Source organism: Vidua chalybeata, chromosome 1 (assembly GCF_026979565.1).
Source record: "Vidua chalybeata isolate OUT-0048 chromosome 1, bVidCha1 merged haplotype, whole genome shotgun sequence".
NCBI lineage: Eukaryota > Metazoa > Chordata > Aves > Passeriformes > Viduidae > Vidua > Vidua chalybeata.
The window spans coordinates 93,460,268-93,487,234 of record NC_071530.1 but is presented as its reverse complement, the minus strand read 5'-3'; the positions used below and the strand labels follow the sequence as shown (position 1 = coordinate 93,487,234).

Below are 26,967 nucleotides of genomic sequence, written 5' to 3'. Positions count from 1 at the left end.
CCTCCCCGCTCTGTCGCCGGGTGCTCGGTGGGCGCGGGCGAGCGGGCGGCTCCCGGCGGCTCCCGCGCCGTTCGGGGGCCGGGCCGGGGCGCGGGCTCCAGCCCTCCCGGGGCGGGGGCAGCCGCCGCCTCCCGCCGGTGCCGGGCGGGGGAGCCGGGCGGCGCGCAGGCGGGAACGGGGGAGCCGGTGCGGGGGCCGCCGTGAGCCCGCAGCGCCGCGCCTGACGGCCGCCTGCGGACCATCCATCCCTCCCTGGAAATGCCTCTCCTGGCCGCGCCGGCAGCCGGGGGCGGCATGTAGCGCGGGGGGAGCGGGCTCCGCGGGGGCGGGAGAAGCCCCTTCCCTCCGCCCGCTCTCGCAGCCGCGTACACACCCCGTGCTCCGCAGCGAGCCGCACGGCCGGCCCTCCTCCTCCCCCGCCCGCTGGGTGCATGCCCGCCTCGCCCGGCGCAGGGACGGCGCGCCGCTGAAGCAGCCCCGCCGCCGGGCACCCCCGGGCGCCGGGCAGCGCCGCCGCCATGGCCGAGGAGAGCTCCGACGTCCCCAAAGAGTTGATCGGTAAGGGACGGGGCATGGCGGCGGGGATGGGGGCTGCGGGGTCCCGGGCGAAGGTGCTGCGGGGGCAAGTTTGGAGGCCGCCGTGCGCGGGATGCAACGCTGCTGGAGACGGGGCTGGAGGGAATCCGGGGGTGGGTCTGTGGAGCCGGGGAAGCGCCGCGGGGGCTGGCCGGGGAGCCCGGGGGGCTCCGCGCGGAGCTGGAGGGACTCGGAGGAGCCGGCGGGGGGCGGCGAGGCCGCGTTGCTGCGTGCGGGGAATGGGCGGGCGGGGGCTGCGGCGGGCAGCGGGGAGGCGGCCGCGGGCAGGGACTGAGCCTTCGGGAGCCACGGCGGGGTACAGTGTGTGTCCCCGCTCCGCAGCGGTCTGTCCAGGGTGCCGGCAGGCTGCGAGCGCTGGGAAGCTGCTCCGGCTCCCCGCACCGCCGCCCGCCCGGGGCACGTCCTCGGTGCGCCTCAGCCTGGCGGCGCGGGCTGCAGCTCCACTCGGTGCTTTTTTATTTATCCTCCCGGGTTCTGCGTAGTTTAAGAGTCGTTTTTCTCTGGACGTAGGAGGGATGAGGGTCTTTGTAATTAAAGTTTTATGGCCCCACGCACACAAGCCCCCATCCTGCGTGGTATGCGCCTAGGAACTCAGTCACAGGTGATGGTGAGGACCCTGAAAATGCTGTCACCGTTTTTGGGGCGCTTCCAATAAATGCATCATTACACATGCGGCGTGTGTGTAACTAGTGTCATTTGGGGATAACAGGCCTGATGCTCCAGGCCCTCATCTAGCTACCTTGTTCAGGCCGAATTTCCTTTGGTTTTGCCTGTTGAAGAGCTACCTAAACATCTCACCAGCATTATAATAATTTAAAGTGTTGTCTTAAGGACAGATGGAAACAGAAAATTGTCAGGCAACAAGGTATATGTGGCATTGAATACAATCTTTCAGACCTTGTTTAGGTGTTTTACATTGTTGCATTTCCTTCAGTTTCATCAGTCAGCAAGTGGTTTTAGCATTTATCAAATATTGGCGAAATCTGGGTGGACATTTGCAGCTGCTGCAGATTTTTTTTCTATAGAGTCAAAATAACTCTATTTAGCAGTCCTTTTGGTCTCCAAACCATGTGGTTTACCTGGGAGACTGTAGTCTGTAGCTTACTGCTAAGAGAAGTGATGAGCTGGGAAGAGTTCTAGGAGTAGCTATTGTTAAAACCCTGAAGTTTTCCTATTTTAAAGTGGCCAGGCATGTTTGAGGTGCTAATACACAGTATTTCTTACTCTGCATGGGTCTGCACTCTAGTGTTGTAGGTGAGGTGTGCTATGTACTACCGGGAAGAATAAGGTGAGCATCTTCACACACATCACTCTTTTGGGGGCTTTGAATAACCTTAAGAATCACTCCCTCCAGCCCTGGTGCCCTGCACCCACTCAGCTTGATTTGTCAAGGGCTGTTCTGAGGTGTGGTGATCTGTTAATGTAGGTTGGTTTAATTTCTAGCTGTATTTTGGTGTCTGCATGTTAACCTTTAAATAGGCACTTTGTAATAACGATGTTTTGAGAGCAGGATGAAAAGATGTGCTCTAACGTGGAGTGATTGGAGTGTGGAGATTAAACTGGGGGTAGGAGTGTTTGAGCTCCAGTTTTTGTTCTGTTACTCACTTCCCGTGTGACCTTTGTCAGGTCTCATAGGTCACAGTCTTCAAAGAAACCCTCTCTTACTGTTGGCTTGCCTGGATCCACTCCTCCCAGGTGTGGATGTTTGAAGCCTCCAGCATTAGAAATGGATGAACACTTTAAAATGTGAACCTTAATATTATGTTTCCATCTCTCAGTCTGAAAATTTATTTTATGAGTCAACTTGCCACCCAATGTAGAGGGAGTTGTCTTCAGTCCCATGGAGAGCATCTGTGAAATCTCTACCTTAGCTCTGAACTAGTGTTTCTAGCCCTTTCAGGCAGACAGAGCCTTGTGAGGAGCTGACATTCTGATGATACTTTGTGCAGTCTGGGCTCCCAGGCCCCTTCTCTCCCTATGGCTTGTTGGAGTAAGAGTGCTGGAGCTGAGGGCTTGCAGTCATTCCCACTTCTGCTGTGTGGGGCCCGTGGGACAGCAAAGGGAAGCACGTCTCTCCATGCAGGTGTGTCAGGAGGAAGTCCCCTGCTAGATGTAGGCACTTGGAGCTGTTTGTGGGAGAGGAGAAACCGAAAAGCACAGGCTGCACGCAGAGGTAAAGTAGCAGAGACAGCAGCAATACCTTCTGCGAGAAGACAGGACTTGATGAAAAAGACTCTATGGTCAGCTTGCTTCTGAGTTCCCAAGCAGGGGCAGAAAGGCCAGAATTGGGCATTACCCATGGGAGAGGAAGCCTTGGGAGAGCAGCTCACATCGGGCTGGACTTTCCCCCGGGTTTCGCTTACCTGCCTGCTCCGGGATCTCGCAGCCTGGCTCCGGACCAAGCGGTTGCTCCGGGAGCCGGGCGCGCTGGCTGCCTGCCACCGGGGCTGCCGCGGCTCGGGACAGGCTTCTCGCTGGGCAAGCCGCTGCTACCGAGGAGCTTTTGTTTCCTGATAGGAAAATTAAAATTCCTGGGGAAAACATGCCGATTCTGCAGAAAGAGCTCTTTCTGGTGAAGAGTCTCTATGACCAGCCACGTTTCTGACTTGCACACCCTTCTGCCCTGCAGGCAGAACACTGTGGCCTGGGTTAAACATCCAGGCTTAATAAATGGTGTTTTGTTTGTGCTAATGTCTTCTGACTACCGGATGAAAATTGTGCAGAAAAGCGCTATACAGAGCACTATAATTAAAAGCCTTAGGAATAGCCAATTATCTTTCATTTTTGCTTTTAAACTTAAGCGTGCCTGAGGGCAAAGTGTATGTGTCTGGAGAGGGTGGAGACTTTCCTTTTACAGATGCCTGTTGTTGCGCTGGAAATAGGTTAATGTGTTATAAGGATTTCTTTCTCATTCTCTTTCACTGGGGGCTGGGGAGTGAAACTTACGGAAGGTGACAAATTGGCTCTTCCAGATGAACTCTTCTGTTTATCTCTCAATTACATCAGTGTCAGTAGTTGTGTAAGCTTTCTAGACACAGTTCCCTGTGTGTGTGTTCCTTTCAGGCCAGGCTGCAAACGTTCAGGGAAAAAGCTGGTTTGTGTCATACTTGGCAGAGACTCTGTATATGTGTGTGTGCATGTACATATTAAAACGTTATGGCAACTAATGTAACTTTGGTGTTGGCATCATGGAGTGGCTACGTTGTTGCTGAGATTTGGACCAAGACCAATGTTGACTCCACAGCATCCTCTGCATAGCTGCCAGGTGTTACTATCTGGAAGTCTGCTTGGTTTGCTTTGCTACTTCAATGCACAGAGTGCAAAATGTGTGAACAGTTGCTCTTCCATTGCCTGACCCATTTGTCTCCTTGATATTAACAGGAGGTTGAAATTTGTGCAATGCAAGGAGCTAATTTGCTTCAGTAAGCTTTTCAGGCACAAATAATAGCAGTGAGGAGTTTGTTGTATTTTCCCAGAATGGAGCTAAGCAGTGCTGTGTCTTGTCTTGGGAATGCTTATGATATATAAGTAGTGCTGGAAAAAATATCAAATTGTGTTTAGAATCCAAGCATTTGACATCAATAATCCTATCATACTAGACACAAATTATTGTATAGATAGCATACTTAGAAAATTGTATTTGTGTTAGGTTGTGTTTAGTGCTGGTGCACGTGCATGAGACTTCCATGAGTGCAAGCAGTTGGACAGCATAGCTCTGAGTCTTTCTGAAAACTCAACAGTGGCTTCTGTTTCCTTCTTGTGTTGACACTGAAGGTATTTAATTAAGGTATTTTCTTTTGTTTCAGAAAGTGTCAGAGATGTTATTGGGAGGAAAATCAAAATTTCTGTCAAGAAGAAAGTAAAGCTGGAAACCAAGGGAGATAAAGTGGATAACAAAATATTGGTAAGTACAGTAGAATGACTCTCATTACATATGCAAAGGAAAAGCCAGTATTTTTTCAGAAGGCATTAATGCTCCTCTGGAAGTATTCTTTGAACTTTGTGTGTGCCATAAGATGTCCATGTATTTTATTTTCTTGCTTTCATGATAGCCTGCATAGGAAGTTGGTGTGCAGCTGTGCATGTGTACATACACTTGTTTATCACTGAGTTATTTTTCAGAGTTTTGGGTATTGTGTTTTGGACTGATGATAAAGCAAGCTATTATCAGAACCTGTTCTAAAATATTTTGCTGCCTTTGCTGGTTAGGTTTCCTGTTTACATCCATAAGAGTTTTAAGTGGCCAAGAAATGCAAAATGAAGTGTGTAGAATTAATTTTGAGAATCTGAAGCTGTTATGCAGTGAAGAGCAACAGTAAAACTGTTGGGCTTTTTGAACTCAAGTGACTATTTGTGTTTTTTGATATTCTCTGTTAAGTCATACATCTGCATTTTAAAATAAATGCTTAATTTGTGGGATTCTAAATTGTTCTTAAAACTCTAGTTGAGGAGTGTCAAATTAATCTCACTTAAGTATGCTTTCCTGTTTTTCCAAGAATAGTTTTGCTGGCCTCTCTTGATAGGAAGAAAGCTGTGGTAATGAGCCTCTGCATTTGCATACTATCTTGAATATGCAAAAAGACATGGAACTGTATTTCCTTGCTCTTTTGATACATTTCTGCCAGGAGAACTCTTAGAGTAACAAACACAAATAAGTACAATTCTGCCATAATATTTTGCAAGATATTTGAGATTTGATGTCATGTGCTCGGGCTGTTTTATATTTGAAAGTTTTGTCGCCAAAGCTGTCGTTACAGATATTAGGTACATTCTCCATGCAGATGTGCTATTTTGTCTTTCAAAACCGCAACTTTTTAATCACTTCCAAATTACCTTCTTAAAGTACATGTTGCTATCCCTGGGCATTAAGACTGTAGATAATGACTCACTTTTCTGTGAGAGCTGCTACTTAAAGGAACTTGAAATATTTTGCGCTTAATATCTACCCATGCTATATCTAGTTCCTTGATTTACAGTTTCTGTACTGGAAATAGATTGAATATGTGAATGTTGATTGATTGTCTCTATTTATTTGAAAGCCATGTTTATAGGGAAGGCTGACAGGTTTCACTGAAGTTGTTACACTTGATTGACTTTTTGACTTACATGGAATCATAACTATTATCAATAGTGAAATATATTGTGGAAATACTGAAATACTGTTCTGTACTGATAGGACCAAGAGAATGTCAAGCTTTGAATCATCAGTGAGGTTTCTGAGGGATGTACTACTTGGCAGTAAAATGCCTAAATGTGATGACTTGGATGGTTTTTCTCTCTTTAATCTCCTAAGCTCTCAGGTGGGGGTCTTTTACCTTCTATGACTGAAGAGGTACCAAAAGGGAGAGAACCTTTCACAGGTTCATGAGTTAGTGAGCACTACTTGTGTACATACATGTAGGTTTCAGTGCACAAGATAAGGTTTCAGGGAAATGATTTACTAGATGTTGCCTGTTATAACCACTTATTCTTTGATGCAGAAATGCAGGGGATTTATATTGGTGGGAAAAAAAAAATATTCTTAGAGAAATTGATTATTGATTGCTGGAATTGGATTTTGTGTTTTCCTTTGCCATAGAAGAAAACTGCCTTTTGTGAAGCTGCACAAATCACTAAAGATGCCTTTTATACAATGTTTCTCTGACTGTGTAAATCTTTGTTGGATTGTTTGGTTTGTGGTTTTTTTTGTTTGTTTGTTTGTTTGGGTTTTGGGTTGTTTTTGTCATTTTGGGGCAGTTTTTTTCTTTTTTGCAGAGGTGCTGAATGTTGTCTGCTGTGGCAAAGGCCTGTAGAGACGGTGGTTCATTTTTGGGATGCAAAGTTCTATGAAATGCAGAATGCTCTGGAAAAAATTACACCAGAAACACCTTAAGTTTGGTACCTCAAATTAATGGAAACTTTTTTGGCCTTACTGTGTCAGCACAGTCTCACTTCTTACCTGTGTAGTAGAGGGCATATACCCTTCTCTCATTGAAAGAGTGACACTGAAAATAAATAACTTTGCTTCAGAAGTGAGTGCTTAATACTAAATGCTACAGGAAATCTGCCTGCAAAACTAAGAATTTTTGTACTCCGAGCTGGAACTTAAAAGTTTTCAGTAAATAATGCATATGGCTGTGTTCTGACCGAAGCAGGTAAAACCAAGTTGCTGTGCCTTGGGTGAGCCTGTCAAATGGAATGCTGAATGAAGTGTTGGCAGCAAAAGCAGTTCAGTAATTAAAGACTGTATCCTTAAGTGAATGCAGCAGAGGGGCTCAAATGTGATTGCATGGGCAGCCTTCCTGCCAGCACTCCTTGACTCCTGAGAGCCTGGTTTTGAAGCATTAATCTTCTGCGTACTGTCTCTTGAGTGCACATGTGGCACTGGATTGTTTTGAGATTTTGGGTCGAATTTATTAGTAGTTGCGAGTTTATAATCAAATTAGTGCCATGCTTTGGGTCCAGCACTTAATAGGGAGAAAATAGCAGTTGCCCTCATCTAGGTAACTCCGGAGCTGTTGTGAAATATGCTCATGGCTTTAGAGGAGGTTGATCACAGAGGCTGGCACTGAGCCTGACACCCAAATCTGCACTTTAATTAAATGATCTCTCATCCTTTCTTCCTAGGAAACTCCAGCAAAATCAGTACCACTTTGAGCAAGGGAGATTATTTAAAAATGACTGCACTTGGCAGGTAACTATAAAAACACTTGACTGCTGGCCCTGTTGTTCACAGTGTATTCAAGGTGCAGAGTACTAGAATATGGATGTAACCATGTACTTGAATCACTCTGCTATAGGAAATTCCTCTGATAATTAATATGGAAATTAGAATCTGAGACTACAGAAAAAAACAGAGCAAAACCCCTGGTGTTGCTTGCAATAGGATCCCAGTATTAAACTGGTGAAGTTGGTAGATAAAGACCACGCCTGTTTTAAAATGCTTTGGGTGCCAGAGTTTGGAAATTATGTCTAGGAATTTTGATATAAACCAGATTTTTCAGTCTGCACAAGGAGTTTGCTGCCTCAGCAATCTCAATCTGCAGTTATTTAGTTTTTCAGTTAGTCATAATGATGCAAAACAGTAAACATCATGAGCTGCTGAGCTGCCTCTGGTCTGCTGACACCAAATCTCATGTGTTTGGGCAGCAAACGGGTATCCAGCCCTGAAAAGGCAATAATCAGCTTGAACAGGCAGAAAAATCAGTCCTCAAGCGATTAGGGCTAAACTCCAGTCCCATCTGGGCACTCTGGCAGAGCCAAGCTGCACTGGGGAATGTGAGGAAACATGTAGGCATATGGGAGACCTTGAAAGGTGACACGGTGCCAGCAGGGCGAGCAGAACAGACATCGTGGGGCTCCCCAGCAGGACACAGTCCCACTGTGGGCCGGGGAGACACTCAGCAGGACTGGCGTGGCAGCTGAGTGGTCTCCAGCGCTGCGGTGGCCCGCGACCTCAGCTGGGAAAATAACCAAGTGCAGGTGTAGCTGTGGTGTTGCTCGGGCCAGAGTTGAGTGCCAGAGCTCTGAAGCAAGGTGGGGAGCCCTGGTCAAGGCTTGCTCTTACTTTTGGGGTCACATACCTGCGCCGTGTTGGCTGCAGGCAGCCCAGCTGTGGCAGAGCCCTCGAGCAGGCTGCCCCAGGTGGCCCTCAGCCAGAGGCAGAGTACTCCTGCAGGAGTGGACCCAGCTTCAGTGTGATGCTCACAACAGTATTCTTATTGGGTTAAAATAAATAAAGACGTCACTCTTTTCTAATCAGCAGAGGATTGCTTTGGTTTTGTGTGATTGTTTTGCTTAAACTTTTTTTTTTTTTTATGAGGACAAGGTTTAAGGCATCATGCTGAGTGTCTGTGGTGTTTTTCCTCACACTGACATCTTCTGACCTTCTCTCCAGTTTTAGCTTAAGCTGATGGGTATGGAGAGGTCTCAGTTGTGATGATAAGAGGGGAGTGGGGGGAGACAGCCAGAAAAAGAAGAGAAACTTTACACCTACTCCCTCTTCTGAGGCCTCCACCTTTTGCCACAATAAGGGATCAGGCAGAATGCCCTGCTGGAGTCTATGAGATACTTCAGTATTTTCTTCTCTCTCTCTTTTTTTTTTTTTTTTTTTTTTTTAAATCCAGAGGACTCAGTGATTATCAGGTTATCACATGCAGACAAATGCTTTTAGGGACTGGGCTTCTTCTTAGCTTTAGTATTTGTGGTGCTGCTTTTCCCTCCTCAAAATAGCCAAGATATCTGTATATAATTTTGTTGATTGTTTCCTACTGCATTTTCTTCCTCTCAGATTTATTGTAATTAGCAGCAAACACTGAGAAGTTAAAATGTGAGCTAAAGCAATTATGTGAAATAAATGTGACCAACTCCTTATGAAATATTGATGTTTTTAAGAGTGGTTCATGACAGGTCAGAATTCAGGATTCATCTTATTTTTTTTTCTTTACTGTTAGGAAAAGAGAATATTCCTGCTCTAGTTGCCTTTGAGATTAGTTTTCCTTTCCAAAGTAGTACTATTTTAGACATAAAAGATAAGGAAATACTGCAAGTGGCCATGCTGTCTATATGTTTGGTCAGGTTTCTTTGCTTTGTTGCTGGGTTTATTTTGATTTTTTTTTTTGTTGTTTTTTCCCTAACCTTAAGGCTATAGAATAGTGTTATAGTGACCAAAAGCACTTTATTAGGAAATCCCATTGAGGAGTCTCTGTTATGCTTCTGCCCTCAGTCATTTACATTCTCTTTGTTAAAATATCACAGTGCTACTTCTGAAACTGAGACAGTTGCTTTGGCAGGTGGCTCTCCTTAAAATGTACTGTATGCCCAACATAAATTCACTGGGAGCAATTCATATGTCTTTGTCACTTTCTCTGGGACATATGTTTCCATGGGCTTTTAAAACAAAAAACTGAGTTGACTCCTGTCGAAGAAGTTTATATTTTTTCTATGCACATGGTCTGAGATTTCATGTTCTTCTTCTAAAGACTCTCTTATAAAGACTAGAATTCTATTTAAAAAATAAAATCTGTGTTTACTTTCAAAGGAGCAATTATGGCCATTTTGTGTCCTCTCCATGTGGCTTCTGAATACTGCTTGAACAATGTGGCTGACTCTCATGAAGCAACGGAGAAAAGCCTGAGTTCCGGTTCAGCTATCAGGGTGGCAGTCTCCAGGTGGAGGCAGTAGAATTTTGCACTGTCAAAACTATTTTGGGATTAAAAGCTCTGGTGCTTGTTTTCCATTGCTCATCTTTTGTCTTGGTCCATCCGTGATATTCAGTTTGAACAGAGATGAATTTCACATCCTGCCTTAAAAAATAGGCACTTCTCTTAAACCACTAAGAGCATGAAGCTCACAGGGTTGTCTAAGGTTGGTTTTACATAAAATGTGTGCAATCTCACACGTTATATCATGACAGCTGGTGTGTGATAATAATGTTAAATAGGAACTTTCTTTAAAAATAATGGTGTTTCCTCTTCCCTGCCCAGAACATTGACTGTTATGACATATATCTTAAGTGTGTCTTTATGAAGATGAAAGGAGGTAGGTGTTGGTACATCCCTCATGTCAGGAAATCTAAGTGAAGTGAGGTAGGGTAATCAAAAATACTTAGATGTGAAAATGTATTTTAATACATTTACAAGGTGCCTCCTAGAAAGCAACTGAACTGTGGCCTGTAAGATTGCTACAAAAAACTGAAACAAGAAGAGTACTGCAGGAAATAGAATTTATAAATTCAGTCATGCAGTTGCATATGTTTCCAAAATAGGAAACATTTAAAAAAATACATGTGTGCAAGTTTCATTGAAATTTACATTTATGTTATACACTGATCCATAAGGTTACTTCTGACTGGTGGGAAAATTTACAAACCTAGCATTCTGGAGTACTGTGCCCAGCTCTGGGACCCCCAACATATGAAGGACATGGACCCACCTGTTGGAGTGAGTATCCCCAGGGATTCTCCCCTCTACTCCATGCTTGTGAGACCCCATCTGAAGTGCTGTGTCCAGCTCTGTGGCCCTCAATGTAGGGACATGGACCTGGAGTGAGTGCAAACGAGTACCATGAAGATGATCAGAGGACTGAAGCACCTCTCTTATGAAGGTAGGATGAGAGAATTGGGGGTTTTCAGCCTGGAGAATAAAAGGCTCCAAGGAGACCCTACTGCAACCTTCCAGTACTTAAAGTGGGCTTATAAGAAAAACTGAGTCAAATTTTTTAACAGAACCTGTTGTGATAGGAAAAGGGGGAATGGTCTCAAACTAAAAGAGGATTACTTTAGACTAATGTAAGGAAGACATTTTTTATGATGAGGGTGCTGAGACACTGGAACAGGTTGCCCAGAAAAGTTGTGGATGCCCCATCCCTGCATGTGTTCAAAGCCAGGCTGGATGGGGCTTTGGGCAACCTGGTCTTGTAGAAAGTGTCCCTGCTCCTTGCAGGGGGTTGGAATGAGAAGGCCTTTAAGGTCTCTTCCAACCCAAACTGTTCTATGGTTCAGTGATTCAGTGGTTCAATGAATTGCTGGTGATAGTGCATGCAAGTGTAGAAATTCAAGATCATTTCTTACACCTAGTGAGTTCTTTCCATGCTTTGGGAGGACAGAAATATGGTTTTTCTTCTCTCTTTCTGTAGTTCTGGGCAACTGGTACAGGCAGGGAAAGGAAAGAAAAAGAGACTCTTTTTTTCAGTGCCCTTAAAGCACCTGCTGTTGTCCTGGCTCGTGTCCTTTGCATTTGCACACTCACCTGCAGTGTTCTGGAAGGAAGAAATGTGGACATGATCTCACTCTTAGCACGTTCTGGTTTTCTGTACGCAGCTCTAACAGATATTGGGGTAAAAAAAAGTGGTGGGAGGGAGGAATCCACTGTGGCTCTGAATTGATCATGGACTCTTTCCTCCTGTCAAGTTTTTGGTAACCCAATTAGAAAGCATTTCCTTTTTAAACTGCCACAGTCTTTCTACTTCTCTTGCTGAATATATAATGTACCAAAGTGGTTTGCTAATGTGCTTTTGCTTTGAGAGGGCCTGACTCCTTGCCACCATTATTTATGAAATGGAGCCTTCACTGAAGGCAAGGATTTTCACTGAAATCTGTGCATAAAAGAGGCAGAAGACTGATTATTATATATAATTTCCCTAAAGCTGAAAATAAAAAATAGAAAATGAGCATTAGGGTCAACTTCTTGTCTCAGCACTCTTTGCCATTGGTGGCTTTTTTTTTTCCCAAGAAAGAGAAGACTTGGAGGGGAGCAGAATGTGTTATTTGGTAGACATATATTTGTGTGGGGTTTCTTTTTTTTCTTTTTTCCTATTACAGCTTGTTTCATCTGCCTGACTGACTTTAAGAAAAGACTTCTCATGCAGAGAATGTGGTTTACTTTGGTGTAAGTAGTGTGAAGGAGGACACAGTAAACTTGCAAATGGCTGCAAGGGCTCCTAAGTGAAAAGTTAGTGCAGTGTACTGTGAAAAATGCTTCTTGTTGCTCAGAGTCCCTCTCTTCAACCATTCTTGTGGTGGAAAAAATGGTGAATGCCACTGATTTGTTTGATTATTAAAATACTTTCGCTCACCTAGAATTCTTTTTCTTTTCTCATGGTAATTTAATTTTGTGTAATTACAGGCCCAGGATAGAAAATTATCCTTTAAATTTAGCTGCTGCTACTGGTGCTCTGTTCAGATACCTGAGTCCCCAGGCTCATTTCTGCCCTTGGTCCTGTCTCATCTCTCCCCATTTCTGAAACATCTACTCTGTGCCAACTCATGAATGATATCTTTGTCTTAGTGATAGCTTCCCTAATTTGATTATTTCAGATGACAAACTGTTAGGATGCAAAATGTTATTGTAAGAGCCAGATTCTTATAATCCTACACTCCTGAAACAGATTTAACCAAATTAATTGGCCTGCTGGATATGGGAAGAGAGACCCTGGCTCAGGGAGTTGGGGTTGCAAAATAAGATCTGAATAGCTGTGGCACGTGAAATTTAAGGCTAGCACAACAAAACAAGTTTCTGCTATGAAGCTCAGAGAAGGAGTCACATTGCTGGTGTTGATACAAATTAAAAGGGTTTGTGGGTCCTGTGGGACTGCTGGAAAGTGTTTGCAGGGTAGAAACTGTCGTCAAGTGAGGAGTAGCTCTTATTTGAACAGGTTACATTTCTGGATCTTCCTTGCAAAGTGACCTTTATTAAAAAAAAATTTACAGTAATTGTGGTCTGGGCCTGTTGGTGTGGATGTTGTGCAGCTTATCCCCTTGGCTGACAAATGACAAATTCATATCACTGCATACAGTAGAAGGCCTGTGTGACAGTAGGATGAGCCTCAAAGCTTGCATGTGGAGATGGAAAACTGAAGAGAAGATGTTGAGTCTATATTCCCCTCAAGATTTTCATCCTTTATTGCATTTTCAAGTGGTGCTTGTTTCTGTGCTTTTTAGATCAGTCAATAACTAATTTCCCCCCCTTTCCACAGCTGAAGCAGTGGTTAGCAGCATGCTGCTGTGAGGTAGACAGTGGTCTGTTTGGGATGTTTGGAAACACTCTTAGCCAGGTCTTAGGAAGCTGAGGTCATTTGGAGCAAGCCACTTCCACTTTGTGCCTCAAAGATTCTTGCCACAGGCATGTCTTTGTGGAGTAGCCACTTAAGGTACACACCACTTGAACTGCAGTCATTCCCTTGTACCTAAGACTTGGTCAAACCACTGCTTTTGTAGAACTCCATGAAATGTTGAGGATTTGAGCAAAGTTATAGATACCTACTTCTTGGGGCCAGGGAGCAAAACAAGAGGGTGAGATGGCTGCTGCAGGGCAGTTTCTACTCAGATTTGATTTCAGGAAGTGAATGCCTTTTGACTCCAATCTGAATTGGGAGACAGGGCACTGCTGTGTTTGTTCAGGGTCAACCTTTGAATGAAAAGGCTTCTCCCTCTCTGCCTTGAAGACCTCTAGCAAGACTGAAACTATTCACACAAAACTATTGATAGAGGGAAAGCCTTTCAGAGGTTCATCTCTTAACAAACACTAGAGGCTGATGCTTAAGAATGATACCTTTTACAGCCATGTATGTGAGCCTCTACTCCAATGTGGAGCTAAGGAGCCTTAGGAAGGGAGCAGTGAAGGTAGGTCAAAGCAGATGTTTGGATTTTTAGTGCAGCTGGGTTCAGATGGCAATCTCTTCTTTTGGCATTTACAACGTTGCAAGTAAATATTTGAAGAAATATTAGCTTTGTTAGGTACTGGTGCTTTGTTGAGTAATAATTTCTGCCACCTTGATAAGTTTATTCATATCCCAAGACTAAATTTGTAGCATGAAAAATGAATTATAAATATAACAAGCAGTTTTCTTGACTGTGCTATTCTTCACATCTGCATTTTGCAAGTGGCAGAAAACCACAGGCTTTCTCTTTTCTCATCTCAGGAAGGTGCTGAAATCACTGCATTTTTGGTAAAGCATGTTGATGTATTCTGTGTACAATTGTTGTGTACACTATGGGTATCTTTATGCTCTCTTTCTTACCTTGTGTCTTCCTTTTTACTGTCCTTCCATATCCTCTGCTTCAAAAAGTCCCTGGAAGCTTTCCTGTGTGCAGACTGCTGTCAAGACTGGGGTTTGCTTTTTAGTTTACCCTTTCTCACACTAGTATGCCTATTTTTCTAACAGCCCATATTTCCCAACTTTTGTTTCCTTTCCTTACAGAGATAAGACAAATACCCTCAAATTCCTCAGTATCCCTGCTAATACAGGAATGATGGACCAAGCATGATGCTGCTACGCCAAAAAGTATTGTAGGCTGCCATGAACTTACTCTGTATACATTTTTATCTTGTCTTGCTAGCCAGGTTCTCTGCTTCCTTGTACAATTTAATCAAAGTCTATGCTAGGTCTATTTTATTTGTGCCATGGTGGCAGTTTGGTTCAGGCTGGACATTACAGTGTTCTTTGTGTAATTTGACTTTAAGTTCTTTCCACCTTTCCCAAAGCAGCTCTCTTTGATTAAAAAAAACAAAAAAAAAAAAAAAAAAAAAAAAAAAAAAACCAAAACAAAACAAAAAAAAAAACAAAACAAAAAAACAAGCAAACAAAACAAAAAACAAAAAACCCAGAAGCACAACAAAACAAGCAAACTCATCATTAAACCCCAAACCAAGTGCTAGCATCTCAACAAAGTGCTGTGCAAATTCTGCTTTCCTGAGGGGAGGCAAGGCAGTACAATGGACACAACTCACTTGCATTGCTCTAGGTGATGTGCTCTGCGCATCTCTAGGTACAGGAGCAGTTGGGCTGAGAAAAGGGAGAAAATTAAAAGAAAACAAGTAAAGAACTGTAACATAACACAACAATTTAAATGTAATTAGCTGATGTGGATGGTGCTAGAGCAGCGTAAAGGATTGTAAAATAGCTTTAAAAGGGTTTCATCTGTGAATACAATACTTTGTTACCCAAGTTTTATAGTGCTATCTCTACTTTGGGAAGACATCCTCTATGAGACTTGACTCTGCTGATGGAATTTAACTGCATTTTATGTAATCTGTACTATTTCTTTCACATGTGATTTCAAAGCCAATTTCCTACCATTTACTTGCTTAGCTACACCATGTTGGCAAACTGCAGGAGAAGCTGCATGCCGATTCTCTTGGGGCTCTATGTAGGCATGTCAACTGAAGTTTGGAAAAGCAGCTTATCTGGAGAAGAGTGTGTGTTCAGTCTTTAGACAAAATGTCAAGGAAATTCTTCAGGAGTCACCTAATACTGCAGAGCCTTAGGTTTTTTGGTTGGGTTTTTTTTTGTTGTTGTTTTCAAATTTTAATGATTGCTTGTTTTTTTTTTTTGCCTACACTGAGTACTACTAAAAAAAGCTAAGAGGTGCAGCTCTCAGCTCTTACAAGTAGCATATTCGAATTAGAAAGTTTATAGATGGTTGCAGGTTTAATGGTGATACTGAAAATACATTGCCTTTTTGCCTTCTCATTGTTAAACTGTCACCCTTTCCAGCTGACAAAGATTACTGAAACTCAGTAAATGCTTATTGTAGGCCTTGGAAATATATTCCTCCACGTTAAATATTTTGAAAACATTTAGCCAAAAATAGAAAACCTAAAAATACTAATTTCATGTGATATTTCTAATGTGATGCAATCCTTTTACTGTATTTCCTGTAATGTTATTAGATGGTACTGCTATTGTTTATATGTGCAAGAAATTGTGTGAAATTTAAATTCTGCAAGTTTTTATATGGTATTAGTTTATCACAATGCATCCTTAATGCAATTTTAGTAGGTTTTTGTTCAGCCTGAGGGCTTAAGGCTGCCCCAAATACATTATTCTTCTATTTTATATTTTCCATTGTTTCTCTGTCTTATTTTTCTATTTTTATCTTCCATTGTTTATTTTAGAATATTCCTTATGTTGCTTTTCTGTTTGGAGTGCCTGTTTCTTCTCACCATAAAGACAATTGCAGACAGTTCTTTGATATCAAGACTGGCCTTAAGGACATACTTATAATTGAAGGAAACATTGGCAGGTCAGCTCCTGGGCCTCCCCTTTCACCTCTTAAACTGCCCCAGTCTCCCACTGCTCTCTGGGTTGTGATTCCTATGATGTCCATGGTGCCTCTTCCTTCAGCTTGGAGCAGCACGAACCTTGTGTGGAAGGGGTCAGGGAATTGTGCTTGACACAGAGCACTAGGAACCAACTTTCCTCTGCCTTTCCTGGGAGCCAGAGCTGCCTGGTGCTGGTGCTCTGTGCCTCAGAGCAAAGGCAGGGTGGTGCCTGGGAGGAGGAATGCCACCATGTGTGTACTTTGAGATGTGCTGCAAAGAAAGCTTTTCTGTGCAGTAGCCTCTCTGTTTCAAGTTCCACAACGTGTCTGTTCCTTGTGTAACTTCATGTAGGGGAGCTGGAAGAGGCTGGACTGTACTGGGGGAGGAGGTGTCTCTGCTTGCACAACTCCTTCTGTAATGCTAGACCTCTCTCTTGCCAAATGCAGGAATCTGCATGGTGCTCCGCTCCAGAATGTGATGGGAAGAAGGGATTCACTGGTTTTGCTCTCTCAGAGCATTGAAGAATTGAGAGTAAGGGAGTCTAACAGAAAGACTACTTGCTCTCACCAGCCTTTTTATCATACATGTCCTATGAAGGGCCACCCTCAGAAGTGTTTTCCATGTCATCTTCACCTCCTTTTTTTTTTTTTTTTTTTTTTTTTTGCTTTGTTAGTACTTCTGAGAAACCTCAGCATGTGCAAAAGGGAATATATACTGTGACAGAACTACCAAAAAGAAGAGGAATAACTTTCTCCACCTCCCATGCATCACTGTTTTTGAAGTGGTAATAGCAGCTTTTCCTGGAATATAAAGGGGAAGAGCTGGCAGGGACAAGAGGCTCTGTCAGAAGCCTGGCAGGAATTAAGCAGGCTTCCTTAGTTGTTCTTGTATTTTTGTGTTCTCTTCAAGTGTACTTTCCATGGGCCCAGCAAAAATACTGCACTGAACTCACTGAGCATTACTTATTGGTAAGAGAGTTATTTGTATTAGATATTGGTAAAGTAATTTGAGAACCTTTGGGAAAAGAAGTTATTTTCATACATTTATTTATTTACTTATGACATTGCAGTTACCTTTGAAGGAAGAGCTGTTGTGATTTCACAACTTTTGAATAGGTTTTATTTCTGTAGGAATACCCTTGTGGGAAATTTAGCAAATGGACAGAGGATTGCAGAAGTGTTTTAAAATATGGTGCACAGACATTGCTCCTCTCTCCCCCAAAACTGTTTCAAGCTGTACATTAGTCTTTGGGTTCAGTTCTCTGACTTAATATCTGATATAATAAAATAGGCTGAAAAAAAATCCTTAAACATATAGGGTTCAGATGCATTTTTGTGAAGTTGAGTTGTTTAGTACAGTGTGGTTCTTGCCACTTAGTATCTTGAAAGACACTGAGTAAGTTGGGTAATTGACTTTACATTCATGGATATTGGATGACCCTCCCTTGGGGAGCAGAGAAGTTTTCATAATTGACCTTTGGATAATCTGATGGCATTGTCTTAAGAGAAAAAAACAAAAATACATGGTCAGGTGGAGTTGGTCTTGCCATGTCATTTAAACTTTGGTGGTGAAAATCCATTAAACACCAATCTGTTCTATTTTTGGCTTTCTGAATAATCCATCTGTTCACTTAAGATGTGACTAAAATCCGATTTTGGTTTCTTTGCTGTAATCTCTTTGTGGTGTAAGAGCACTCTCAGGTGGCTTTTAGACCCCACGCACTTGCAAGGTGAAGAGTGGATTGGATTGCCCTGTCCAATGTTTCTGGCACAGTGCAAGGATAAGTGGATCTTTTGGTGTGTGATGGAGCTAGGCCAGTTGGATGAGGCATTAGGTTAATGCTTGGGGCATTTTGGATGCATTGGCATGAGGAACTTTAGTATCTGGGTCACAGCAGCCTCTAGCTGTAATATTTAGTTGATGCTACTGTAAGAAAAATACTCCTTTTTGAATTTTTCTTTTTTAATTCCCCCTGTGATGGAAAATCTCTCCTGAGCTGATTTTAGCATTACATGGAGGTAAAGATTCATAGTGGGTTGCAGTTATCACTCTGCCATAGAGTGATAAGGTTGCTTTCAAGCATCTGTAATGGAAATATTGATGTTTTTCCATTCCTGTAGGTAGAGTTCATGCGTAAAATGAGTGTTGAGCTTTTACGTGTGCATAGTAATCATCCCTCCCAGGAATGTATACCAATCCCTATAATGTATCACAAGCTGATGCTTTTGATGGGTTTGTGGTGTAAAGAGCTACTTTGTTATATATTGCCTAATAGATCACACATAGACTATATAAATTTCAAAGATTGTAATATTATATTCTTATTTTAAGGTTAGTAGAGTAATTGAAACAAGAGGCAATAAAATCAAATCTTCCGAGCCCAGCATGCTGCCTCTCGCATCAAGATGGTGTTTGGTTGCTGAATGTGTTTTTCCCCAGATAGGGAGTGCATCTGCAGATTCTGCAGGGCCCATTTGTTTCAGCCTGAGCACAGCCCTCTGTTGACACTTGCTGTGAAATACCAGAGCCTGGTTCACCTTCTGTGCTGCTGAATTCTTGTAGCTTTATCTTCTTCATTTATTCATTATTAAACGCATGCTTTCTGCTTGACAAGTGCTATAAAATCCCTTTCACTGTGGCTGAACCTAAGAACCTCTGCTGAGAGTCTAGAAGGGTTATAATTTTTTTCCTGCAAATATAAGCATTCTTACTTTTTGCTGAAGTGCTTTTCAGACCAGACTCCTTAAGAGGCTGGTAGATACTCCCTGTACTTCTCTTTAAGCCCTGTAGTCATGAAAAGATAAATGCTAGATATTTCCAGATTCCTACTGGAAACAGAAACAAGAACGTCTCATGTGTTAGAAAAATAGTTCTAGAGGTTTGATAGTATATTAGCTCTACATGAAAATTAATGTTCCTACTGTGTAGTTTGTGTGCTGTTATTACATTCTTCTGTTTTGATGTAGCTGGTATGCAGCCCCCATTAAGAGCACAGAGCATAAAACTGAAAGGTATGCATTTCTAACATGGGCTACAAGAGTTCTAGATTTCTGAAGCTGTACTTTTAAATTAACTGAGTGTAGACATGCAGTGTTGAAGTTTTTTAGGTTATTTGAAGTTTTAGGATTATTTGAGAAAAACAGACAAATCAGGGCTTTGGGTTTCCTTCCTAAGCTGTATCTTATGTAAGCACTGTATTGTCTTTCTATTCTTATTAGACGTGTTCTGACTTGTTTTTATTACATTATATTTTATTTATCCTTTCTTTGATGAGCATTCCAGTATTTGGGAGCTATAGACATACCTGATACTAATCCAGGACACCAGGTTTTCCTCCAAAGGGAGAACAACAGAGTAAACCTCTTGATCTTGGTTTGATAAGAAGGTATCTTTCCAAATACAGGCCTTTGGCTTCTGATTCTTCTCAGAAAATATAACCATGGCAGATTTTTAGCTCAATTTTCACCTGTGTATGTTTACTTGTTTGCTTTGAAAATAATCAGTTTGGGACTGTAAGATTCCTTTGGTGTCTGATTCATCTCTTGAGTCAAGAGAGGTAGCCTCAGGATTTCTCCTGCAGTTGGGTGTAATGCCAGCAGTGACCCGGGACAGCAGCTTTTCTATCCGAGATAACCAGCAGTGGAAGAGCTGACTCTTCCCCTAGAAAAGAACAAAGAAGTAGATAGGAGACTCTCTGAAGGATATTTGAAAGCAAGGCCAGGGAGAATGAGATCAAGGCCAGAGGAATTACTCAGACTGCTGAGTGAGCCTTCTTTTTGCTCTCTGTACTTGACAGACCACAGCTGTGAACCTTGTTCTCCTCTGTGCAGCAGAAGACCTGTAAGCAAAGGCACAAGTTTTTTCCTCAGAGCACAGGTCAATTAGGGTTTGTCTAACTGGGTGAAGAAAAGCTGAGAAGAAAGCAAAGGAGGCTTTGGGGAACTCTGTCTACATGCTCAATGTTAAGACCATTATTAGTAAAGAAGTCCAAGAAATGGAACCTTCCAACACCTCTTGTGTTGGAATCCACTTGTGGATTTTATCTAGTCTCAGCTGTGATCATCTTAGCAGTCACACAGCTTCACTCTTAGCTGGCCAAGGGGCAGCTGTACTTCTGTTCCAAGCCCTACAGCTGCTGAAATAGCAGTCAGGTAGCCATGAGAATGGCAGGTGGTGTGCAAGGCTCCTCAAAATGCTGGCTACCAGAAACCAGTTCCTCCTGACTCGTAGGCTCTTGGTCTTCCACTCAGTGTTGAAATAGTGGGACAGTTCCCTCTGGGTCATAGCATCTCCTTGGAGGAGAGATGCTGGATTCCAGGATCAGTGTGCTGCTGATGCTCATGGCCCTTGATAGACCTGGAGTCAGTACTGGTTTGGTTTAGTTCCACATGTACCACTACCCCTTTTTGTTAAGGAGTGCTGGTTCAGTGCCAAAAGTGTGGTTATTAGGTGAACGCTCTTCAGTAACACTGGATCTGCTGAAATGCTTAAGTTTCCAAGGCATAGGGTCAAACTTTCCTTTTTTTTTTGAGCCACAAAAAGTGTGGAAGTTATGGGAGCACTAACTGAAACCAAGTGTGTCATATGCAATGAATGAGTAATTGGATAAATTTGTATCCTTACCTCCTCAGTGTGGTTATGTGTTTACAAAAATGCATGGTGTTTGTTTTTAGGTGGATTTAACACCATTCCTTGAAAATCTCAGGCACATGTGCAGGGCTCTTTCAGCACTTTCTGTACAGAGGCTTGCATCTGCTTTACTTGGTATTTGTTTGAATGTTTTTTCCACAGCCAAACTTGCAGATGCTAGAAACATTTCTGTTGTGAATATTAATGTTTGTCTTCTGTGAATACTCATGGGGCAAAGCCCCTCTATCATTTCTGTGGGTACTTTTTCAGTAAACTTTGTTTCTCAAACATTTTTGGAAGGAGTGAGCACTTGTGTGAGAACATTAGCCTACAACTGCTGGTGCTTGCTGAGAACAGTGTGTGGTTGTTGGCTTAGCCTTGCCCTCTGAAAACAGTGCATTACTGAGGTATTCACTGCTTTTGTTCTTTCTGCCTTTTGTAATTTTTTTGGGAATGATTGTGAACAAATATAAACTTGGAAATAATCTCCTGCCCCCCCCCCCCCTTTTTTTTTTGTTCTTTTTGGCACTTCTGGTATCTGACAAGATAACATTGTATCAGAGTACAAAAGGTTGGCATTAACTCTGAATTGCACTGCATTTTAGCTGCTGCGTTTATTGGTGAAGAGTTAGAAAGTTGGGATCTGGCAGCTTCTAGTGACAGAAAGCCAGAAAGAAAATCTGTTACCTCAGGTCCTGTTGACAGTCACGTCTGCTGCCATGCTCGTTTCTTTAGATTAGCTGGTAATAAAACTCTGAACAGCAGCTCAAAGCAGTATATTAATAACTGAGTGAATGTTAAGTATGATTATTTAATAGCATTAAATACTGAGGTGCAGATGTATAAAAACCTCTAGGCAGCAGCATCCAGTAATTGAGCGGAGCTGTCACCTATTACAGCCATCACATAAATCATCCTACACCAATTCATGCTGAGTCTGTACCTTGGGTCTTCCCCCCACAGCCCCAGACCAAAACAAATCCAATCAATTTTGTTTATTTTTCTCCAGCAAATTAAAAAGGTGATTATTTGTGTGGAATGAGGGAAATGATTTAATGACAGGAGAATAAGGTCTTGAATCCTGAACTTAAAAAATGTCAGGTTTCAGCAGCTGTCTGTTTTCATAAGAAGGCAGGCCCTTCTTGGAAAGGTGCCCTTCTGGAAAGGTTTCCCTTTGCAGCTGGGAAAACACACATTGAGCAAAAATACAGTTTGAGTTGGGCTTAACAAACCAAATCATTAAAAAAAAATTGTTTTCTTCCAGCATCTTGTCTGCCTTCTGATTATCTAAGTTATTGTGGTGTAATTTTGATGCTTTCCAGTTTGTGCTTTCCAGTGAATTCCATGTGACAAGCTCTCCTGGACAAGTGTTTTCTTTGCAGGGCAAGTTATTGTCCTTGAACACTAATAAGCTGTGGTATTCTGGGAACTTTGGGGCAGACATAGTCACTGACTTAGACAAATAAATAACAATCTGTAGTTAAAAAATTCTCTCTTACACTAATATAGGCTACCTTCTGCTTTCAAAATGCTTATTTTGAGTGAGATATATATATTTTGCTTGCACATTATAGCAAACTATTGCAATATATTATCAAAGGGAAAACCTACCAGAAGGGATTTGTCTCTGACTCTAGATAATATCACCTGTAACTGAGATGTAAAGCTCTTCTCTGAAGGAAAACCCTATGCAGGCAGATTTATTGTAAATAGGGAAAAACATATCAGGAAGCAGAAAAAGTATTTAACAGATTTAATAAATACACAGTATGCAAAAGCATGACAAAATATTTACAGTATTACAGGTCTGCTAATTTTTCAAATGACCTTGAAAATACTTAAGTGCTGATCTTCTTGTTAATGTGAAAGGATGCTGCTTAGGAAAATGTGAGTCTCGTAGGGGGTGGGTCAGATCCTTGCAACTAAAAGTCTTGACGATATTGACTGGTGACATTAGTATCTGATTTGATGCAGTTGTGTACAGATTTGAGACAGACTTTAGGAAGGTATGCTAGGATTTGGGAACCATCCATAAATATTTATCTAGTTTTGATTGATGAGGCTGAAATACAGATCTTTGCTAAGAAACCAGCTTGAAAACAATGTTGTAGCTTTTAAAGAAGAGCTATTGCTCTTTAGTAGTTAAATAGAGGATATGAGCAATATTAATTGTCATGAGAAACTGGAGGCTTTTAAACTTTTTAGGCCCAGTTTGATTTTGGGATTGATTCCTGTAATGCAAGAGGTCTAGGATAGAGACTGCCTCTCTGCGTAGTTCAGGAGAAAGAAAAGACACTATTTACATGGTCAGGATGGCCTTTGCTGTGGAGTGAGAATGTTGAATGACCATGTCAAATAACAACAATGAAAGACCACGCTGAGTGGTCTTCAAGTGATTAATTTCTTTGCACTTCTCAGTTGTCTGTGTGTGTAGTGAATAAACTGACTGACCTTGATCCTTTTTGCTCTTGTACAAAAAGATTGTCTAGTTAGGACTTGCCAGATGTAAGACAGGATCAAATTTTGACTCACTTTGGAAACTTCCCTTATACAGAGGGATATGTGTTATAATCCTTTCTCTAGTAGTTAATTAGTTTCCATTTAGAAGGTCATTAGTGTTTAAAATGTATTTGAAATTTTCTAGTAACTCTGAGAAGTCATATACCATCAGAAATTTACTGCTAAGCTAAGTGAGTTAAACCAAATTCCCTGGGCTCTGTGATAGTTTTATTTTTTCAGTGAAGGAAATGCTTCACTCGGTTTGTTTTCCTTTGAAGAGAAGTCCACTGATCCCTTGAAAACTTGATACCACAGTTTTTGTTTCCTTCTCTGAAGAACTATTCCCTTTCTACTTTTCATTATCTGAGTGCTCTGTCCCTTCAAGCAAGGCATTACACTCACGTTTATGTTCCCTTTGTTAAAGCAACTTTCTTTTGATAAAGCATTTTATGGAAATGTGGATAGTTGTATGATTGCTTGGGAGAGACCTAATATTTTTGGCATGCTTGGCTTTTGCAACTTTTCTCTTACCTGTGTTGAAAATAATAGCTGCCACAGATGATTTCTTTGTAATGCTCCACCCTTAATAGAGACAGCAGCAACAACCTATGGATGTTTTGAAGGAATAAACCCATACCAATAATTTTAAACCTTCTCTCTACCCTGGAATTTCCTTTATCATTTATTATGCTAGCCACAGGCAAGAAACCAAGCTCTTTGTGGTGGGTTTTCATGTTTCCCTGGAGAAGAGAAGGGGAAAAGGCTCTTCAGGTAGAGATCAACTGCCCATTACCGTGCTCTGGTGTGTTTTCCTGAGTGAACTGCTGTGATGAGCAGAGTGACAGCCAGTGAGTAAGCTGAGCAGACTCGGGCTGCTGCAGGGCAGTTATACCTGTTAGTGCAGACAGAAGCCAGGTATCAAATCAAAGTGTGGTGTAATAGCTTGTTAGCTGTAGCTAGCGGGCTTCGTGGTGCCAAGAAGGAAAAAGCAGATGGAAACGCTCAAATGCATTTCCTCCCTCCCCTTTCCTGTCTCTTGGATCTTTTATTTCAGTCAGTAATGGAAATCTGTGGTCTGAGTTTTGAATGAAGGGCTTACACTGCGCTAGTGTTAAGTACTTAATGAGCCTCATTTCTCAAAGATCTTGCAGTCTGCCTCAGTTAACCCAGCTGTTTTTTTTAGGAGTACTTGTTTTGGCAGAGGCTTTTCTATGTGGATGAGGAATGCACAAATAAACCGTTGTGCAATTTGCAATTAAAAATGAGGTTATAGGGTATGGAAGGTTTTTAAAATAGGAGATCAGAGGCTGCAGAGCCAAGGAAAACAATTGCCCAGCATCATTCTGTAAGCCCCAGTCTCAACCAGAGCTGTGTGTCTGCCTTGCCTGCTGAAGAGAATAGAAATGAGTCCATGCTGGGGAAGTCCTGCTGTGCTTGTAAGGATCAGGCCCCAGCAAAGGGAGAAATAACCCGAAGAGGCCAGGAACTCATTTGTGGCCTTTTTTTCTTTACCATCTCCAAGGAATAAATGCAGCATGGCAAAGTTCTGCAGAACATGTGCAGTGATAGTGGTTAGGATTATTGAGGTTAAAATGAGTGACACTAGCAACTCGGGAAGTGTGTGCTTTCAGAGAGTTTGAGGATACAGATACATAAATCTAGAGTGTATCCACAGCTGTGGAGCTGTTTCAATTCATAGACATCAGTGGTTAGCCATAAGAGTAGCTGTGCTGAGGTTTATCTTTATGCTGAATTCAGATTTCTGCATTGATTATGTTACATTTAAGCAAGAGTTAGTTTGGTCTGATGTAAATTTTATTTAGGATGGAAAGGGAAGGAGAGCTGTTGCCTGGGTAATTGCATCATATCAGCAGTTTCAGTGACAGCTTGGTATTGGCTAAAATTCCAATTATAAGTGTGGTTTTAAAGATGGACTTGTGTTTTTCTTCCTTTTGTTATAGGGGTCTTGAATAGCTGTCTCCTGGATGTGATGCTTTAAAAATCCTTTACCTTTTAGAAGTACCCACTACATCAAAGCAGACATAGCTAGAGAGGTTAAAAATGTTAGCTGGGGTTACACAAACAATTGCCTGAATTGCTGGAGTTCCAGTATCTGACATATTTGTTACAGCTGGTGTTTGCCTGCATGCCTGCTCTTAAGCTCTGATGAATCCTGAGTAACCCACCTGCTCTTGTGCAGTGGTCAGCTTGTCACCAAGATACTGAGATGTGATACCAGCTGAGGAGCAAGCTCTGGACCCAGGTTCTTCAGATGGTGTTTTGACCTTACATCTTCATCTTAAATAAGAGACCCTAGTCTCATAGGCAAGACAGAATCTGCTGCACATTTAGCTGGCTAAAAGCAAAGGGTTTGTTATTTTAGTTAGTTAAGTAATTGAAGAACAACTCTGGAACTGGGGAGGTGAACCCCATCTGTGACTAGAGAAGGACCAAAGGACCATTTAGCCTAGGCTTCAGCTTAGGCTAAATGCCTAAGTCTTTTAGCTGGCTCAGACTACACATAATTATTTTTCACCTTGCTTCTTTGCACTTGGCTTTCATGTTTGTGGAGTGGAAGAGTGGCTTGGTGCTGCCTTGGGTAATAACCATCCTTTTTCCTGCTGGCATGCAGGGAGTTCTTACTGTGATGAGTTTCCACAAGTGTGTGGTACTTGGTGGTGCTGTTGATCTCTCCATCTGTGCTGCTGTGGCATGCTGTAATTGTAGCTTCTGGTTGTCTTCTGAAGCCTATAATGGTTTATGGGGTTGCCTGCTATGGGCTGTGGCAGTACATTTAGCAGATGTTTTGTGGCATCTGCTAGACACCTTTTCTACCTCCATGTGATCTTTAAAATGTACAGTGCTGCTGTTCCTCTCCCAAGAAAAGAAGCTGTTGGGAGAAATGCTCAGACGTATTGTACCGCAGCCCTGAGTGACTGCGGATTTAGGCAAGAGCAGGTAACTTCAGTTACAGGTCTCTTGAGTCGCAAGGCTCTCCTTGGCCATCCTGAATGGAGACCTTGATACTATCCTGCTGCAGTAAATTTGGGAATGCAGCAAGTGCTTTAGCAGTCCCCTTCCTGTGGCCAGCATGGGTGCCGCTTCTCTGATCCAGGCATGGCTGGAGTCCCACAAAGTGCTGGAGGAAAGAGGTGTGCTTTTCCCCTTGAGATAAATGCCTTTCATCAGCTGTCTTCCACTGGCTTTGCTCTAACCATGATACCAGAAATTTTCCATTTGTTTCTGAAAACAGTTCTTCTAAACACCAAATATCAGAATTACTTTAAATTAAATCAATTAATTTAAAATTAAATTTAAGGCAAATGCTCTTAAATCACAGATGTACAGAATAAAGTGTTGTCTAATCCATCATCAAAACCTAGCTTAACTAGGTAGCAACCAGGGAGTGTATCACAGGAGCAGTGAAGACAGTTCAGGAAATACCATAAGCTTGTCTTCCTCTCCTCACGCAGGAACTTCTTGTTACAGTACTGGTAACAGGCCTCTCAAAACGCAGCCTCTAAACTGGTGACTTGCTTTGCTCTGATTTAATATTATCTTGGCAGTTTTTGAAAGTCCAGCTGTGAGTCTACTTTATTATATTAGCCATGGGATCCTATTTTGTATTCACAGAATGTTTGCTTAAACACAATATCCTGGGAAGGGTAATAATCCACGGTAAATATGATATAGCCCCTGAATGCCTTATTTCATGGAGCTC

The 26,967-nt window shown here is 42.2% G+C and overlaps 1 protein-coding gene across 5 annotated transcripts in view; it reads left to right on the top strand.

Annotated features, from left to right (window-relative positions):
- The first annotated feature begins 281 nt into the window (after positions 1 to 281).
- Positions 282 to 26,967, top strand: part of CARMIL1 (capping protein regulator and myosin 1 linker 1) — a 187,131-nt gene continuing 160,445 nt past the window's right edge. For 2 of the 5 annotated variants that reach the window (XM_053947615.1, XM_053947607.1), the window contains exons 1-2: positions 283 to 558; positions 4,404 to 4,501. In XM_053947615.1, coding sequence (XP_053803590.1) covers positions 519 to 558; positions 4,404 to 4,501 — 138 coding nt within the window. In that variant the 5' untranslated portion in view covers positions 283 to 518. Of the gene's footprint in view, positions 559 to 4,403; positions 4,502 to 26,967 lie in introns of all 5 variants that reach the window. The other 3 variants (XM_053947591.1, XM_053947583.1, XM_053947599.1) reach the window with 2 other exon arrangements.